The sequence below is a fragment of the Tiliqua scincoides genome, chromosome 1 (assembly GCF_035046505.1).
Source record: "Tiliqua scincoides isolate rTilSci1 chromosome 1, rTilSci1.hap2, whole genome shotgun sequence".
Lineage (NCBI taxonomy): Eukaryota > Metazoa > Chordata > Lepidosauria > Squamata > Scincidae > Tiliqua > Tiliqua scincoides.
Genome location: NC_089821.1, coordinates 234,599,283 through 234,619,148, shown reverse-complemented (window position 1 = coordinate 234,619,148; position 19,866 = coordinate 234,599,283). Strand labels below are relative to the sequence as shown.

At 42.5% G+C, this 19,866-nt stretch overlaps 1 protein-coding gene across 1 annotated transcript; it reads right to left on the bottom strand.

Moving 5' to 3' along the window:
* Positions 1-37: 37 nt before the first annotated feature.
* Positions 38-18,639, bottom strand: SCCPDH (saccharopine dehydrogenase (putative)). The gene is made up of 12 exons (XM_066611507.1): positions 18,286-18,639; positions 15,033-15,145; positions 13,235-13,315; positions 9,813-9,942; positions 9,334-9,383; positions 8,560-8,690; positions 8,185-8,302; positions 6,916-7,035; positions 6,777-6,833; positions 4,770-4,881; positions 2,510-2,591; positions 38-1,040 (listed from the first exon to the last, which is right to left on the bottom strand). Exons 1-12 carry the CDS (start codon positions 18,470-18,472, stop codon positions 935-937), a joined length of 1,287 nt encoding a protein of 428 aa, XP_066467604.1. The 5' UTR covers positions 18,473-18,639; the 3' UTR covers positions 38-934.
* Positions 18,640-19,866: the final 1,227 nt, after the last annotated feature.

Below are 19,866 nucleotides of genomic sequence, written 5' to 3'. Positions count from 1 at the left end.
GCACATTAGTGCCATGTAGGAAAGGAATACCACAAACTTTGATCCAGACATGTTTATTTTGTCATGGGTATTTCAGTTATGAGGCTACAAATCGCACAGTATAAATGCTTTCTTCAAGATGAAGATGGGTTTGAGACAGAGGAAAAAAATTGCAGCCTGAATTCAGATGTTTGTTAAGACTAAATTACACAGAAAGCTTAGAAAGCAATTAGAGACTTATCAATCCTATTGACACCAGTGGAACAGATTAGTTGTTTTTTTTTTTTGTTTTTTTTTTTACTAAACATGCACAATGGTCCATGAAACTGTGCACAGGAATGCAGCCTTACTTGTGACTAACTTTAGTTGGATTGAGTCCTGTGTGTAAGTGCTCAGGGAATTTATTCAAAGTTACCAGGACATTAAAGCCAGGCTTTTGCTCTTACAGGTAAAACTGCTCTCAGTAACACATTGGCTTATTCGCTAAGGCACAGATTATTCATTTACAGTAAAATTCAGCAACAGAACTTTCACAATTTCAAACAAATGTAAGTGCTACTTTCATGGTGACTATTTTAGTAACTTTTAAAAAACTATAACCTTGATTACCCGCAGCTAAAGTCTGATTTATACTGAAATGCTACTCTAGATGAGTCTGCTAGTTTTAAAACTTCGTTTCTAAGATGCACTATTGCTTTACTACTGTTAATGGATACATTGATCTTTTCAATAGGAGTAACTACTGCTATGCTGCCCTTACATGTATTTTCAGCAGTAAAATTTAATCTTCCTTACATCCATTGTAAGCAACTGTATAAAATAGATTCTCACATTTACATACAATTATTTTGTAAATATTAAACTTAGTACTCATTCATAACTGAGCTTTTTTGGTATACAAGTACCATACAGAGGCCAACTGGTCATGCAGCCTGTTCAGAATGTTTGTCTTGCTTTAGGCTTCAGGTTTGCTAATAACAGAGAACTCAATACCATGCTTGTTGAGCCTGTCAATAAGTTTTGTTTCAGAGAATGCAGCTCCAGGAGAATAGACACCACCTCTGTAAAAAAAAACCATATTCTTTTGTTAGTGTAATGTAACTTCAAATTAGGGGAAGTCAAATGCAAATCTAAATCTTAACTAGCCAACAGCTGGTATTAATATGGACAGAACTAGTTACATTTCTAGTAAGCATGAGCTTTTTTTACCTGCAATGCAAGTCAAAGATACATCAGCTGCAGCACATTCTGGGATCTACACATTAAATTCATTTCGCTGAAAGTTTGTTTTACTGCCTGAATTGAAGTTCAAACTCTTAATGTAATGTTGTTGATATTGCTAAAGTACCTTTGTAACTCCTTTTAATCATCCAGTGAATAAAGTACTGTCTTTACAAGAACTGCACTTGCCAAGGCCATGCGAAGTAGCCATTACCCCTACCCAAAGGTAAGACAACTTAAAGTCAAAAGGAATAGACTGTGGTCAATAACACAGGCCAACATACATTTTGCTTCCTTAAACGTTACACCAATTCCTGGGTATATTTGGGGTGCTGATTCCAAAAATGGCATCAATTTTGCCCTATCACGTCTAGTTTTGGAGACACGGTATAGCTTCTTTAGTGAATGGTTCAAGCAGCTTCCTTATGAGGAAGCCTACACCATGGCTTCCTCATTGGGTAGTTGCTTGAACCATTCACTAATGAGACTATACTGTATCTCCAGAACTAGATGTGATAGGGCAAAACGGATGCCATTTTTGGAAACGGCACCCCAAATTCATATCAAGCCACCGTCAAGTTTGGGAAAAACTTTTCTGACCCTCAGTTTGTAGGCCTGTGTTATCAGAAAAATTGTTTTAATTTTTCTTCCAATTTAGGCAGATAAGTGTGCTTACATTTACAGGTGTGCCCCCTTATCTGCAGGGGTGCCGTTCATGGATACCTGAAAACACAGATATGGGCATATACTTGTCTACAGTATGAAGGGCCACGCCCCCCCAGAGGTGAGGGGAGCTTCCCCGGGCCCCCCAATGCCTTTTAAGGTATTAAAAATCACTTCTGGTTTCTCCGTGAAACTGGAAGTCATGTGTGTTGAGCTATCAGGCTCAGTTTGAGCCTGGCAGACTGCCCTCTGCTGAGCTCAGAGTCCTCCCCAAGAGGGGGTGCGTGGGAGAGTGCATGCTCTGGGGGGACCCAGACCCGATCTGTGGATACGGGTATGGGATCTGCAGATATGCGCCCACCCCATAATCAGTACTTGAAAAATATGCCTGATCCTGGATGCAGAAAGAAGAAAATTACTCCAACCACAGCTGTATGAACATATACCCACATCCTTACCACAGTTAATTCCTTAAAACAAGGTTGATCATGGACATTTTACCCCAGCCCTTAGAAATCACTGCAAAAAACAAGCAAGAGAAGGTGCAGTACGATTCCTTTGAGGAACCGAACTATGCACATGCTGTTATCTGCAGATAAGAATGAAAATAAGAAATGTAATCCAAACCAAGGAAATTAGAACTCACTGTTTAGGAAGAGAACTCTTGTCCTTCAGAAGTGTCACAGCTGCCTGAACCATTGCTATGGGTGTAGCAACATAGCCAGCCTCTATGAAAAAACAAAACAAATTTCAACATTCCATTTATGCTTACTACTTTTAAGATAACCTTGAATGCAAAATAGAAGTGTACAGGTCCAGCCTTGTTATACACGGATTTGACTCAACATGAATGACCCTTGCAAATGAGAAGGAATGTGCTGATCCTGGAGAAGGGAAAAAGTGCACCCCTTTAAAATCACAGATCAAAAAACTGCTTTTTACTGTTGCAGAGAGACAGTCATGCAAGTGATTACAGGTATAACCTAAGGATCCACAGATTTTTCTATCTCAAAGCTGATGAGAATGGCCCTTTAAATTAGAGGAAAACAGTTGTTTAATAATGCCAGAGAGGGCAGCAGGCTGACAATCCATCAATCATTCTCTCTGCAGGCTTCACTCCTCCTTCCCCCTGAGCACTTGAACTAAGACTAAATGGCGGCGATGATCACCTTCTCTGTTATTTCCCCCTTGCTGGGGCTCCTGGTGAAGGCAGGGATTGTTGCTTCCGAGTGAAGCCTAAGCTCCTGGAGAGAGACTGATTGACTCTGTGTGCATTTCAAAAGGTCAGCAAGGCCGTTTTTAAATCACCAGAGGAAAGAGACTGTTTTTTAAATTGATTTGCTATAGTTCGTTTTTTACCATCTGTTCTAGAATGGAACCCTCAGGAATAATGAGTCTCAACCTGTACTACCATACCAGATACCATGAGATCTCTATAAATATCTGTCCTTCTTTGTCCAAGACTTTGTGTTTCTAATTGTAAAATGAACTTATTGCAAGAACCTACAAACCCAATCCCAGGAAAAGCATCCTTTCTAATTCTATAATTCAGTATATCTAGTCCTACATTCAGTATACATAAAGAGTATTCAGCTCTTTCCTACACTATTATCAAAGTGTTGCCTTCCTCTATAGAACAGTAACTATCCATAACCAACATCGTACACTTCCAAGATTGAAATCTTATGTGTACTTATGTGGAGTAAATTCCACTGAGCACACTGGAACTCAGTTCTGCATATATATGCATAGAATTGGGCTGAACATGAGGTTTTCTTTCTAAAGTAGTTTCATATTTCCTTCACACATTTCCTTACTACATACTCATATTTTTCCTTACTATATTTTATATCCCGCTTATTTTTCAGCTGGCATGCACACAATTTTCAGGTTTTTTTGTTTAGAGTCGTTTGCTATGGTTTTCAAAATGGCAAAATATGGCGCTCAACAGGAAGTAAAGAGAGAAGCTAGCTGCACTGGGGTGGGGCACGAAGGGACAGAGAATAGTGTAAAAACTCCTACTCACAGTCCTCCAAACCCAAAGTTTTCAGCTAGCGGGTTAAGACTCAGAAATTGTTCAGAATCCAATTCACATGGGTCACTGCAGTACTGTTTTTAGCATTTCGTTTTGAGGCACAGGCTTGCAGGGTTTTGCAAGTCCTAGAACTGAGCTGAGTTCTAGATCAGACAAGATCTTGGAGATTTTCTTTGGAGGGTTGCTTCATTGGTCTCCTTTCTGTTTCCCTCCCACCCACCCGTTTTTTCTCCCCTGACATGGTACTTCCTCTATTCTGCCTTGTCTCACTTCCTCTTTCTTTCCCTAAACAGAGTATTCTGTTGCCATTCTCTGCACCTCCTTTCTTTCTGTCTCTCCCTTCCTTGCAGCCAATTAGAACACAGTAATACCATCTGTTGATTAGCCACCAACAGGCAGGGGGAAAAAAAACAGAGGGAAGAGGACAGCAGTTCACTCTCTTGAAGTTGGGTTCTAGCTAAGTTGAGGACCACTGCTGTAAACAATTGCTTGGGGTGGTGATGGTGAATGAAATCATTTGAACTAAGCCACTTAAAAAAAAAAATCTTGTTTCTAACTTACAATGTTTTAGTAATAATTGTTGAAATTTTTAGCACAGTAAAGCCGAATTTACTGATGGATTTCACTGTCCCTTTGGAGATAAAATAATTAAGTGAAATTCTCTACCCTGTGTGTATAAAGTGATTTACCAGGTAAAAAAATAAATGTACATTGGCCAGGCCCTCTTTTCCCAGCCTAACAGCACTGCTTCTTTAAAAAGGTAGCCAATAACTTCGGCATCTATCTCTAAAAGATTCATCTCTTCAAGTAAACACATGAAGTACTCAGGCACACATTCTTGAATAATTAAGTTTTGATAGGTTTGCTCTACCTGGTCCCTTTACTTGGGTGCAAATTTTTACATTTGGTTTGCCTTGTTGTGGATCTTGGCCTGTACTGTATCCCTCACCGAAAAATGTCATTTCAAAGGAGGATTCTTCCATCTGCAATTTAAAAGACAAGAAACAAACAGTAAACCCTTGAAGAATAACACAATTTATATCAAACACATTACAACTTATACTTCTGAATTATACACCAATTAATGTGTTTCTAGCTAATCAACTACAACCAGGTTTTTTACCACCCCATTTTGAGAGATATGTTGGAGAGAAATTCAGCAGTTACTACTGCTACTTTTCCTACTATGATACCTTAGATTTTCACACACACTTCCACGCAATAAAACGAGGCAATAAACAGCATGAAACATACCACCTCAAAAAACAGATGCAAGCATCCGACCTATGCTGTACCATAAGAACAGCCCCACTGGATCAGGCCATAGGCCCATCTAGTCCAGCTTCCTGTATCTCACAGCGGCCCACCAAATGCCCCAGGGAGCACACCAGATAACAAGAGACCTCATTCTGGTACCCTCCCTTGCATCTGGCATTCTGACAGCCCATTTCTAAAATCAGGAGGTTGCACATGCACATCATGGTTTGTAACCCGTAATGGATTTTTCCTCCAGAAACTTGTCCAATCCCCTTTTAAAGGCGTCCAGGCCAGACGCCATCACTACATCCTGTGGCAAAGAGTTCCACAGACCAACCACACACTGAGTAAAGAAATATTTTCTTTTGTCTGTTCTAACTCTCCCAACATTCAATTTTAGTTGATGTCCCCTGGTTCTGGTGTTATGTGAGAGTGTAAAGAGCATCTCCCTATCCACTCTGTCCATCCCCTGCATAATTTTGTATGTCTCAGTCATGTCCGCCCTCAGGCACCTCTTTTCTAGGCTGAAGAGGCCCAAACGCCGTAGCCTTTCCTCATAAGGAAGGTGCCCCAGCCCAGCAATCATCTTAGTCGCTCTCTTTTGCACCTTTTCCATTTCCACTATGTCTTTTTTGAGATGCGGCAACCAGAACTGGACGCAATCTCCAGGTGTGGCCTTACCATAGATTTGTACAATGGCATTATAATATTAGCTGTTTTGTTCTCAATACCTTTTCTAATGATCCCAAGCATAGAATTGGCCCTTTACTGCCGCTGCACATTGAGTCGACACTTTCATCGACCCCAAGATCTCTCTCCTGATCTGTCACAGACAGCTCAGAACCCATCAGCCTATATGTGAAGTTTTGATTTTTTGCCCCAATGTGCATGACTTTAAACTTACTGACATTGAAGCGCATTTGCCATTTTGCTGCCCATTTTGCCAGTCTGGAGAGATCCTTCTGGAGCTCCTCGCAATCACTTCTGGTCTTCACCACTCAGAAAAGTTTGGTGTCGTCTGCAAACTTTGCCACCTCACTGCTCAACCCTGTCTCCATAATCTCCCATCTGTACTGGAACATCTAATCACTCTTTACAATTTGGATTTGCAATTAACCAAAAGATTAATTTCTTTTCACTGCTCTTGTCATGGACTTAGCCACAAAACACACTTTGCAGTGACTGTTCTTGAATGAGCAACTGTCTAGCATACTGCTGCACTAGCAGCCACACACTAACTTGCACACAAGCTTGTGAACATTCTATTTTGGGTGGATTCATAGAGCACAAAGTTTTGCTGGCATTAGCCACTTACTGGCAATGGTCCATTGTTCCCATGCAGCAAATGTTTGCACATCCATTACAGCAGATCTGTGTGATGAAACTTGTTATTGCAAGTAGGTGGCTTCTCTTTGTATTATCTTATTAAGATGTATCTTTGATTAGGACACTTTCTCAATAGTAAGCAAACTACTCATCACTGTTTTACATCAGCAATGCACTATTACCTACTCCCTTTACTAAGCTCTCTCTCTTTTCACTCATTCCCAGTATTTAAAGTAAATCTTTAACTAAGGAAAAAAAATATGACAAAAATGTTAAGAATTACATAAGTAGTTACCTGTTTTTCTGTTGGTCCTTCCTTTGTAAAGTGTCCACCAGAGAAGAATTCAGGATACTGAAGAAAGAAGACTCACAATAAGTTTCAAGATAATACAGAAGAATGTCAAATTTCAAAAAACATTTAAAACAAAGCCCACCTTTATTAGGAGTTTTCTTCCAAAGTCAAACTTCACAAGCATTAAAAATAAAAGGCCTGCAAACATCAGCTTAATGACAGATCCAATGCCACCCACAGTTGTGTAAGCAGCATACTGTATCTAGATAGAAGAAAAAATTAAAGCAAGGCTCAACTGAGAATGATCAGTTCAAAAGAGACACTCAGGAACAAACGATTCTGAAGTACAAGCCTCAATAGCAACAATCGAGAAACAAACTCTTCACTTTAATCTACTCACTTTAACCTATTTTTGCCCAGCCCACAGGTGTACACATTTGGTCCCTGTTGTATATGCAATGTTGGGGGCAGAAATGGCTTAGAGCCTCATGTTGCAGGGTAAATCCAGGAAAAGATTGTACAATTAATGGCCCAATCCTATTGGGGTGCTATGCCATTGCTAGCCACTGCAAACATGCCATAAAGCATGTTTATGACTATTTGTGAGTAGGCAGCACTGGTGGGAAAGCCTGTGTTGTCCTGTTAGTGCTGAATCCAGCCCCATGGCTGCTAGGGCAGATAAGTGCTGTGCTGGGCAGAGGAGGGGTGGGAGGAGGGCAGAATGTAGACCAGGGGAAGGGCTGGGAGGAAACAGTTCAGGCCCAGGAGAGAGCGGGGTCAGCAGAGAAGACCTCCATTGTATCCTAATCCCCTCCCAGGACTAAAACTCTATACAGGGCTTTCTCAGATTTGTGCCAGTGATTTTACTGGTGCAGATTGGAGTAGCCCCACTGGGTAGGCTGGGGCTCGACCAAATGCTCCCTTATCCCAAAGGGGCCTCCAGCCTGCCCAGTTTCAGCATGGGATAGGTGTAGGCCATGCGGCCCAGCTGTGCCAGTGTTGAATAGGAAAAATAATGAATCCTGTAGGGGAGTCTGAGAAAGAAAGCTGCACCTTTCTTCTGATGATATACTCGTAATAGCACACATGATCAATCAGGAATATCCCATCTCCAAGTAGTGGTAATAGAAAACCACTTATGGAAAAAAGTGTCAGGATACTGTTGCAAGAGAAGCAATTATAGCTTGCTAATATTGTCCACGTTTTTAAGAAAATTACACCATCATTCATTGGTGGGATGGTGGGAGAAGCATTCAGTGGTAAAAAATGTCCCAGAACTTTATAGAAGTTAACACACGCCTGCAAAATCTGAAATGACACATATCATTCACATTATATCAGCATACTGAACTCAACTATTTCATTGGATATAGTATAAAACTAATGTTATCAATGCCTCAAAGAAACTTACAGGTGATTCATTCAAGTGTGTGTGCAAATAACGCTGAGTTCGCTTTACTACAGACACATCTGACCCCATGAATGGAACAGAATACTGATTGAGTTCGTTACTGTAGAATACTGCACCTCTGCAAACAGAAACATTAAAAAAAGATTAGCAAAGACAAGGCACTATTCAGAACTTGTCCTTTCAAACACAGACGTCTTTTCACAGATAAACTAATTTTCCACATTTTTTCCTGACAGGAAAAATATTGCTGGTATTTATCTTATTAGAGACTCCAAGATTTCTACAATTTTTATCATTTTCCATTCAGACAAGAAACTTACTTCAATGTATGTAAGCATTAGAAACTACAAGCAGTAATTTGTCAAGTTCCTATACCTTCCTTTAAGTTTTCTTCCAATCACTGGAAGAGGCTTGTGTCCTATTTGCCTTCGAAGTTTCCTCAGATTGTCTTGATCAGCAAGGCCATATACAGCTGACTTCCAGGTCCCATCATGAATACAGGAACCCTGTTAATAATAATAATAACAACAACAACAACAACTAGGTATTTCTGGTCATCGGATTGAAAGTCATTTATTCAAGGCGGTTTACATAGGCAGGCATATCTAAATCCCTCAAGGGAATTTTTACAATTACCGTATAGAGGTTCTTTCTTTCAAAAACCAACAACATTTCAGAATGGATCTTCCTGGTTTGGTCTCACTTCTGGCCTCCAGTTCTCCCATGCAGGCTGACAAGCAGCTCCCTCTCTCACATGGAGGGCAGTGAGTTCCCTGCATTAGTCAGTTAAACTGGGGGTTCCCTGCATTAGTTAAAATACCTTACCTGACCTCTCAACATGTAATACAGAAGCTCCCCAATTTATGAACTTTCAAAGCCATAAGTGTGACAGGCCATGCAACCGCTGCCTGTTTGGAGCCAAAGTTAGCCAACTTTTAAAGGCAAAACCACACAATATTAAGTACAGCAGATGTAAACTGCCCCCCCCCCCATTTTACAAAATGTTCACAACCAATAATAATGTTGGACCTATGAACAGATCCCTGGAATTTAATGTGTTCATAAACAGGGGAGCTTCTATAACTTCATTTTACATGCTTATACAATAGGTCTCTACAACAAGACCAGCAAATCAAGAAGTGAACTAACCTCAGAGCCAGATTTTATATTCAGGAAACTTTCAACGGCAGTTAAAGTACCTTTAAGAAAAAGAGTAAGTCATTATTTGTGGTCATAATGAGGAACTAACCAGTAGTTCATATCCAGCCCCATTGAGTACAGCAGGATTTACTTCTGACTCAGCATGTATAGGACTGTGCTGTAAGATTACAAATATTTTTAAATTCACACACGGCACCAGAGACAATCCTATGTCTAGATGCTATGGTGAACAAACATTCAATCTTCCTTTAGAAGATTTGTTTTGTACTGGTATCATGATTTAACCAGCACAGACCTGATTTTGACTTCTTAAATTTTGTGATGACAAATCAAGCACTCTTTAGGTGTAATTATTCCCAACATGGACCTAATGTCCACATATGCCTAATGTCTCCTAACACATGACAAGGAAAATTATTACATTTTTCACACCAATTATCAACATAATGGTCAAGTATAACAATCACCTTTCAAGTTGCTTCTTGTGTATAGTACTCCCATATCTGCTGGGATAGAATCAAAACCACAGCTTCCAATAATATATGCTCCTTTTTCAGCTGCTTTGTCATTGTAATTCAGATACATTCCTTCTAGAAACTGAAAGACAAATGTAACAATGCTGTACTTGAAAAACTGCTATTGCGCAGAAAGCAGTCTTATTAGTCAGAGCATTACTCCATCTAGCTCAGTATTGTTCCTGTCACTGACAGGCAGTTCTCCAAAGTTGCAGAGCAGTATTTCTCAACCTTACCAGCAGATACAAGGGATTGATTCTGGGACCTTGTGCATGCATAGCATGTGCTCTACCTCTGAGCCACATTCCCTTGGGAACCCTGTCAAGTTGATCATGAGAAAAATTCTTTCTGCATAGGTGCATTTACAAGTACTTTGTCTTAATACTTACAATCACAGGGCAATCCAGACTGCTTGATGAACTGGCAGGAGTGCTGTAAATGTAAGGCACATTTGCGCCAACTCATGAGCCAGGTGTGCCAGCACAATGATGAGTGCACGCCTGCCAGTGCCAGATTCCATTCTGTGCAGGCTGGTACAGGTGAGGGTTGGAATGGATGGGACAGGAGTGGGAGGGTGTTCTGGGAGTAGGGAGGGGGCATTTTTGGGCAGGGGAGGGCAGAACAGGGTGAGGATCAGACTCAGGAGGGGGCAAGGGTTGGCGGTGGTGGTGCACGCTGTATCTTAATTCCCCTCCCAGCTAGCCCGGCATTACACTGGGCTACTTGGATCTGTACTCTCTAAATAGCTGGGACAGATCCAAGTAGCCCCATGGGGCGACTGAGGTGTTACACAGGGTAAGGGGAAATATCCGCTTACCCGAAGGTGACTTCCAGCAGCCTCCTAACCTGCTCAGGATACAGCGTAGCTCATACAGCCTAGGATTGTGCTGATAAGTTTTAGTAGCCACTCATCTCAGATAGTAAGGACACGAAGAGAATGGTTATCACAGATTACCTCAGTATGTGCATAGTTTGATATAAGCGTACATGATCTAGGGCTATTAATTTGGCTATATTCAACAGTAAGTGCCCAACAAATGTATATAATTGTATAAAACTTTAATGTAAGACAACACCTCATCCTGTCAGTTCCAGCCTCACTCACCCTGGTTTTCAATGTTCTTTAACATCTATACACTGTGTTACAGTACTATAGTATTTATACTAGTCATGAGTTATCCACCTACATTCATTCCAAAAATAATTCTGGCTGATATTGTACAGGTACCAGTATTTGTTAAAATAGGCTGAACACTAGATAGGATCCAGAGTAGACTGGGCCCCTGATAGAGCCTTCTTACTGCCTTACTTCCTCCATTCTCTAATCTGCTGAGATGTGGCACACTGGGGAGGGTTCTTTAGTGAAGCACTATGAGAGTGCTTCCCTCTCTGAGGAGGCTATGAGGAGGCTGCCCGAACGGCCCCTCCTAACCGAGGAGTTAAGTCAGATAGAGGTTAAAAGAGAAGATGTTTCAGACCTCATTGATAAATTAAAGATCAATAAGTCACCAGGCCCTGATGGCATCCACCCAAGAGTTATTAAGGAATTGAAGAATGAAGTTGCAGATCTCTTGACTAAGGTATGCAACTTGTCCCTCAAAACGGCCACAGTGCCAGAAGATTGGAGGATAGCAAATGTCACGCCTATTTTTAAAAAGGGAAAAAGGGGGGACCCGGGAAACTATAGGCCGGTCAGCCTAACATCCATACCGGGTAAGATGGTGGAATGCCTCATCAAAGATAGGATCTCAAAACACATAGACGAACAGGCCTTGCTGAGGGAGAGTCAGCATGGCTTCTGCAAGGGTAAGTCTTGCCTCATGAACCTTATAGAATTCTTTGAAAAGGTCAACAGGCATGTGGATGTGGGAGAACCCGTGGACATTATATATCTGGACTTTAAGAAGGCGTTCAACACGGTCCCTCACCAAAGGCTACTGAAAAAACTCCACAGTCAGGGAATTAGAGGACAGGTCCTCTCATGAATTGAGAACTGGTTGGAGGCCAGGAAGCAGAGAGTGGGTGTCAATGGGCAATTTTCACAATGGAGAGAGGTGAAAAGCGGTGTGCCCCAAGGATCTGTCCTGGGACCGGTGCTTTTCAACCTCTTCATAAATGACCTGGAGACAGGGTTGAGCAGTGAGGTGGCTAAGTTTGCAGATGACACCAAACTTTTCCGAGTGGTGAAGACCAGAAGTGATTGTGAGGAGCTCCAGAAAGATCTCTCCAGACTGGCAGAATGGGCAGCAAAATGGCAGATGCGCTTCAAAGTCAGTAAGTGTAAAGTCATGCACATTGGGGCAAAAAAATCAAAACTTTAGATATAGGCTGATGGGTTCTGAGCTGTCTGTGACAGATCAGGAGAGAGATCTTGGGGTGGTGGTGGACAGGTCGTTGAAAGTGTCTACCCAATGTGCGGCGGCAGTGAAGAAGGCCAATTCTATGCTTGGGATCATTATGAAGGGTATTGAGAACAAAACAGCTAATATTATAATACCGTTGTACAAATCTATGGTAAGGCCACACCTGGAGTATTGTGTCCAGTTCTGGTCGCCACATCTCAAAAAAGACATAGTGGAAATGGAAAAGGTGCAAAAGAGAGCGACTAAGATGATTACGGGGCTGGGGCACCTTCCTTATGAGGAAAGGCTACGGCGTTTGGGCCTCTTCAGCCTAGAAAAGAGACGCCTGAGGGCGGACATGATTGAGACATACAAAATTATGCAGGGGATGGACAGAGTGGATAGGGAGATGCTCTTTACACTCTCACATAATACCAGAACCAGGGGACATCCACTAAAATTGAGTGTTGGGCGGGTTAGGACAGACAAAAGAAAATATTTCTTTACTCGGCGTGTGGTCGGTCTGTGGAACTCTTTGCCACAGGATGTGGTGCTGGTGTCTAGCCTAGACGCCTTTAAAAGGGGATTGGACAAGTTTCTGGAGGAAAAATCCATTACAGGGTACAGGCCATGATGTGTATACGCAACCTCCTGATTTTAGAAATGGGTTATGTCAGAATGCCAGATGCAAGGGAGGGCACCAGAATGAGGTCTCTTGTTATCTGGTGTGCTCCCTGGGGCATTTGGTGGGCCGCTGTGAGATACAGGAATCTGGACTAGATGGGCCTATGGCCTGATCCAGTGGGGCTGTTCTTCTGTTCTTATGAGAGGGCCTGCTTGGTTCCCTGCAACCCTGGATGCAGCACGCATAAGATTGGTGCGTGTAAGAAGCAATATTCTGCAACAGAACCACAAAGCTTGACATTGCTCCTGCACTACAGCAGGATGCACAAAAATGGCTACTTAGGAACAAGATCCCAAATACAAAGATTATACTCAGGAAGACCAGCTGGTTTTCTCAATTCTACATACCTGTGGTTCTCCACTAATGTCTATACAGCTTGTACCATTCTCAACACAGGCTTTCACTACAGGTTCGCCAAAAAACCTGTACTGTAAGAGATAAAACAGATTACTTATCTGACTTAATATTACTTGTCTACTACTTTAGTAAGTGGTAGAAATGGATTCCATCTGACCCAACAATATCACATTTTTAATAGTGCTATTGCCTGAGAAAGAAACCTTAGCTGATGAACTCAGTTAAGTAGACAGTAACTACCTCATAAGTAGCCTTATGAAATCTGAAAATATTTTAAACACAGTAATTTCATTTGCATAGAATTCATTTGCATTTCATTTTCAATGGATCTACATAGTTTATAAGTTTCAATTCTAGGCCTTCATTCTAGGTTTAATTTGTTGGCAGAGAAAACTTTACAACAGAAAGTTAAAGCAGCAATACCCATCATCCATGCTCTATCCACACCCCCAGCCCAACTAATTACAACAGGTATGAAGCTTTCAGGCAGAAGAAGCAGCATAAATTACTGTACATAAAAAATATTTAACCAGCAACGTCTCTTAATAATTGTAAGTATAATCAGAAAGAGAAAAATCACACTAACAAATAGCAGCCTCTATCCTCTAATAAGGAATTCTACATATGCAGTGGTTATTAAGGGAAAAAATTATATACTGTACTGTCTTTCAACCAGAGTTCACAAAGCAGCAAACAAAGCAAAATAAATGAAAAGATGGTTCTCTGTCCCAAAAGGGCTCACAATAATAATTTTAAAGAATACACAAACACTAGTAGCCACTGGAAAAGATGCTAGCTTGGGGTGAACAGAGACAGTTACAAGACAGTTCCCACTTTAAAAGGGGCCTTTTACCCCAGTTAGCTAGGGCTATGTACAGATACAAAGGGTTGAGAAAGAGAGTAACTGGTTCAAATTTCTGTAATATTTTAAAAGGGCTTCCATATTCTAATTCAATGATTTTCAGCCAGCGTGCCGCAAGTGCTCCAGAAGAGCTTGAGGGAGGGTCATTTATTAGTAGGGACATTGGGGGTGTGAGCCCCCTACCGGCAGTATGGTGTGCCTTGCCAATTGTCAATTAAATAGACAGTGCGCCTTGACAATTTTAGCACCTTGTCAGTGCTCTATGAGATGAAAATCGCTATCATAACTGAATTTCTGGGCTTGGAAATAGGTTCCCATGGAATTGTAAAACTGCCTCTGGAAATCAGTCATGTCTATACACAGACCTACCAAATACATCACTTCAGTGCTGCGGGCAAGGCATAGGCACTTTCAGTACCAAACAAGAACAACAAGTCAAACTACTTCAAAAGAGTCAACCACAAAGTTATATAATCAAATTACATTCCATTTTGCAATGCCAGCTTCTCCACAATTCTATTGTTATATTCATTTGTTTCAAATATTTATACTTCTTTTTCTTTTAGAAAAAAGACCGAAGGCAGCCAGCAACTAGTAATAATAATAATAATAATAATAATAATAATAATAATAATGTATCTGTATTTGTGTACAGATTTGGACAAGATGGTACCGTATAACATTTTAAAATAAATACTTCTCCTACAGAACTAAGAACAGTCATGATATTCTCTATTTTGCATTCATCCAGGAAGCATTCTAGTTTAACAAGCTTCAAGAGCTTTTTCTCTTTTCAAAGTTTGTTAAATCAAAAACGTTTGATCTTACAAAATACTATGAACACTTTATTTTTAAAGACTATTGCAGCATAAAAAGATTTTATCCTTTTTTCTTTTTTTCCCCCCAAAACTGAGAAATACACTTACTGGGCCTACACAGTTCAGAACAAGTGCAGTTTGTTTAGCCATATCAGCAAGAGAAGATGGATCACTGACATCACACAGTATTATGTTAACTTCTGACTTCAGCTCTGACTTCCCTGAAAGTGGAAAAGAAAAGTGTTACAAGGGAAGCCTGACGCTACACAATTATTTCCAACCTGTCTGCTCCTCATTCTTAACCACCATCACTAAGTTTTGATACAAACAGAAGCAACCAAGGTCAGTTCTAAATTGTTTAGCACAAGAGTAGTTAGAAAGTTAGATATTAATTCCATTAGCAGCACAACAAGCTTCTTTCATAACAGCAACTGTGTATGTGAGGAGGGCTCATGCTGTAAGGACCACACACACACAAAACACCTCAATAAATTATGTTAAAACTACATAAGAAGAAAACTATGTAGCAAGACAACCACGGAAATTAGTAGCTTATGCTGTTGATCATTTCACCAGAGCCCTCAATTTCTAGCTTCAAGAGCAAAATAACATAGCAATTTGTGACCTGAAGAGTTTTTTTTCTTTTTTATAATGAGCAAATATAGAGCCAAGCACTACTTAACCTTTCGCAAAAAATATAAAGTGCAAAACTCAGAATCAAGAAACGTTTTAAATGACCAGTTAGAAAGTCTGGAGCTGTAAAGCAAAAGAATATTGCAAATCTCAGCTGAAATGCATCTTACCACAATAGGGGCATTCACAGAAAAAACTATGTGGGCTAAGAAATCTGAAACTGCAGAAATGCTGGAATCAAGTGTACACACCAGGCATAGGAGTCTCTTACAAAAATAGACTAGCACAGTGTTTCCCAGTCTTCTGCTGTACCATTTCACACATCTACCGATTTGAAGTACCACCAGAAGTAATGACATCAGCGCCAGTTACTTCTCAGTTGGGATGCCAGATGCAATGGGATCAACACCATTAAGAGGCTCAGGGTGGATGGGAGGGCTTTCTTGCATGAGGAAAAACATGCTTTGGTGCCTTGCCCACCAAGCCAAGCCTCCTACCGATGTTTGTTGTTTGGCATTCCTGGTGTCACTGCTGGGTGGCAGGTACCCAGATGACCCCTGAGTACCATCAGATACCATCTCAGGTACCACTGGTACCACCTGTACTACTGGTTGAGTAATACTGGACTAACATATACAAGATAGCACAAAGTAACAGTTGCAGCAGTGTGAAGAAAAAAAGAGTTGCCAATACCAAAATGAGTAGATGCATGTCTACTCAGAATTTTTATTTGCAAATAATTTGAAAAATAAATTTACAAATAAACTCTGCAAATAATAATCACTCAGAAACTCCAAGGTGTGCCCAGAAATACAGACTTTGTGAAGTAATATGAAATGTTTATACATTCAAAGAATACAGAAAATTATTAAAATTTTAAATGGAAAAAATGCAAACCAAGGCTGCAATTTCAAGTATACTTAACTGACGTACGTCATTGAAATGAATGGAACTTACTTCTAAGTAAACATCCATAGCATTGGTCTGCACGTAACAGAGAACTGGACATCAGCCATTTTATATGAATAAAAACCAAGTTGATTTTGGACAAACTAGCAATAATTACAATCAGGCAAAAAAAGAATCCTTTGTGGTTAAGAACATGCATCTCTGAGCAAAGATCAGGGTCCAGAACTAGTCATTCAGCTGAGTTGACCTGGGTTCAAAGTCCTCCCTCTCCAAGCTAAGTAACTATTTTTCAGCCTCAGTTCTCTAATGAGAATATCAATGACATTCTTCAAAGATGTTGTGAAACTGAACATAATATAAACTACTGATATTAAAAGTGTCATAAAATTGTAACAATAGTAGGTTCGTTGATTTCCCAGATGAAAGTTTCTCTGAGCTAAGCAAAGTAGCTCAGAGACACTCCACTTTTTGAAGAAGAGGTTGTTTGCAAAAGGTAAATCTATCTTTGGGAGGCTCTCCCTAGTTTGAAGACAGGAGAAGATGGAGGCACAGATATTACTGCCTACACCAGTGATGGCAAACCTTTTGGGCTCAGTGTGTCAAAAATTCAGAAAATGCCTAACTTGACTCTGCTGGTGTGTCCCACCCCTTCCCCCAAGAACAAACAAGAAACAATTCTTTACATATTCATTTCTTTAAAAACATAGTCCAATCATGTGTGATGCTATGTATTATATAAAGAAACATCAAATAATTACAGAGTAAGGGCCCTATCCAATTTTCCAGGGCCGGTGCCAAAGGGGCATGCGCTGCATTCCTGTGGTGGAGGGACAATTACAGAGGCCTCCCCAAGGTATGGGAACATTTGCTCCCTTACCTTGGGGCTGCATTGCAGCTGCACTGGTGCTGGAAAGTTGGAGAGGACTGGGCCCTAAAACAAGTAATACGAGTAAAACAGACTCAGCTGTTGGTGAACGCTGATGTGCCACCCAAAATGTCATGGCGTGTCACCTCTGACTTGTGTGTCATAGGTTTGCCATCAGTGACCTACTCACATGCACCTCAATGAGAGATGGCAACGACCACTAGTTTCAGATAGTGTTAAACCAATGTTTCTTAACCAGTGGTTCAGGTACCATCAGTGGTACTTGAGGTGGTGACTGGTCAGATTCCTGGATTCAGAAAGACCAGGAATATGCACAACAGACAGCAGCAGGAGGCTCTAAAGCATGCTTTTCTGCACTTGAAAAAGCCCTCCCACCCACCGTGTGCTTCTTACTGGTGTCTGCCACATCGCGTCTGCCTCCCCAACCTAGAAGTAATTAGCAATGATGGTTACTTCCAGTGGTACTTTGAGTAGGTGGAGCAGGCCAACCACCTGCTCCTGTGGAGGATGAACACTGTGTTAAGACGAATTCACAGAGGCTTAGCAGCTAGTGGCCAAGACAGTTCAATGGAACCTCCAGATTCAGCAGCAGTGTACCTCACTACCAGTTGGCAGGGCGGGTGGGAGGGTCAAATGGGGGGGGTGTTAGACTAGACGGGCCTCAGCCTCGTCTCAAAGCTTATAAGAAGGTGGAACCTTTACTTCTTGTAGCCCACCTCTGCCCAGCACACACGCGGTCCCTGCTGCGCACACAAGGCTGGGCAGAAACGGCTTCACTCAAAGGCTCAGGGTTCCCGTGCGCGACACACCGAGGCCAAAGTCCGTGACACGCTGTCAGCCTCAGGTCTCTCCCCCCCCCCCCAGGCGGCTCTGCTCGCCTCAGACGCCGCGCGGCTCGTGCCGCCGCCGCCGCCGCCTCCCTGCCCGCCTTACCCAGCTTCTTGGCCGCCTTCTCGAGCACAGCCTGCAGCTTCTCCCGGCTCCTGCCGGCCACGGCCCACTGCAGCGAGCCCCGCAGCTCGTCCTCGGCCGCCACCCGCGCGACCTCCTCCACCACGAACTGGCCCGTGAAGCCCGAGGCCCCGAACACCACCAGCTGGTAGGGCCGCCCGGTCGCCATGGGGACGGCGAGCAGCTCCTGCTGAGGCGGGCTGAGTCGGTTACAGCGCGGCGCGCTCGGACAAAGGCGACGTCACCGCCCAACGGCGAGAAAGCAACGCGAGGAACTGGCGCGCGGATGACTGACTGACTGACTGACACGCCCGAACGCCTCACTCCACTCTCGGGGCTGCTCGGCCTCACGTGACGATCGCACGCGCAGGCGCTGTCAGCCCCGCCCACAGGAGGCTTTGCTTCGCCACCCAATGCCTGGCGCTTTCTTCTCCCCTCCTGAAGACAAGCATCTAGTATGTGCCAACCGCCACCCCGCCCCTCTCTGTGTTCAGGGGCGGAGCCAGTGCTTGTGTTGGGGGGAGCCCGTGAGCAGGACGTTAACTTCAGAGCCCAGGTCAACCAGGCGGGAGACCTGGGCTCCCGGCTGAGCTGATGGCCTCTGTGGCCATTTACTGGGCGGGTAGGCCTGAGCTGATGGCCTCTGTGGATGTCTGCTGGGCGGGTAGACCTGGGCTCCCAGTTGCAGGCCTCTGTGGCCACTTACTGGGTGGGTAGACCTGGGCTCCTGCCTGGTCCTGGAGCCCAGATCTACCTGCTGGTGGACCTGGGCTCCCTCCCATTCCAGTTCAGCTCCCCACCTGGCTGGTGTTCCCTGGCTCCTGACTCTGCTCCCTGCTTGGGGAGGGAGTGCACCCATGGCCCCCCTTGGACCCACCCCTGGTGTGACCTGCTGGGCAGACCGGGCTCCCATTCCGACTTGGCTCGTCAGACACCCCATCCAGTGGCGTTCCCCTTTCGCCCAACTCTGCTCCCCGTCCCAGAAGCACAAGACCCCTCTTATTATTTAATAATTTATTATTATGAATAATAAATTTCTTTCTGGATCTCTTTTTGGGTCTAGTGAGTCACAATAGATTGTCGATTTAAAAGTGGGTCCCTAAAACTTTAGGAAGTACTGCTCTAGGCATATGTAAATACTGTCCATAGCTGGGCTTGGAGACAAGCTCGTAAATGAAAGTCGCTAGATGGCGCTGTGGAGTTGCTTTGCCCATGTTTTACAAAACATACCAAATGATGTTGTAAGGTGGATATCATCTTGTGACTACTCTGTATTTCTGTGACCCACTTAAGTGTTTGCTTTTGAAAATAACAGAGTTATGTCCTTGGGTCGAACTAGGGAGGGTTTTAGAACCCATTACATGGAGAAAATTAAGCTAAGCGAAATTCTACTGAAAAAGACTGAAGATAGGCAACGGGAGAACAAAGCAATATAGTATATACACCTCGTCGTATATATATGTATATACTATGTATATACATACATATACATATACATATGTGTGTGTGTGTATGTGTGTATACACACATGTATATACATGTATATATACATATACATATATA

Coding starts and splice junctions, on each gene's coding strand:
- SCCPDH (XM_066611507.1), bottom strand. CDS start 18,472: ATGGCGACCGGGCGGCCCTACCAGCTGGTGGTGTTCGGGGCCTCGGGC. Junction 9,384..9,812: donor CACAAGAAGCAACTTGAAAG/GTGATTGTTATA, acceptor TTTTTCTTAAAG/GTACTTTAACTGCCGTTGAA. Junction 6,834..6,915: donor GAAGAAAACTCCTAATAAAG/GTGGGCTTTGTT, acceptor TTCTTTCTTCAG/TATCCTGAATTCTTCTCTGG.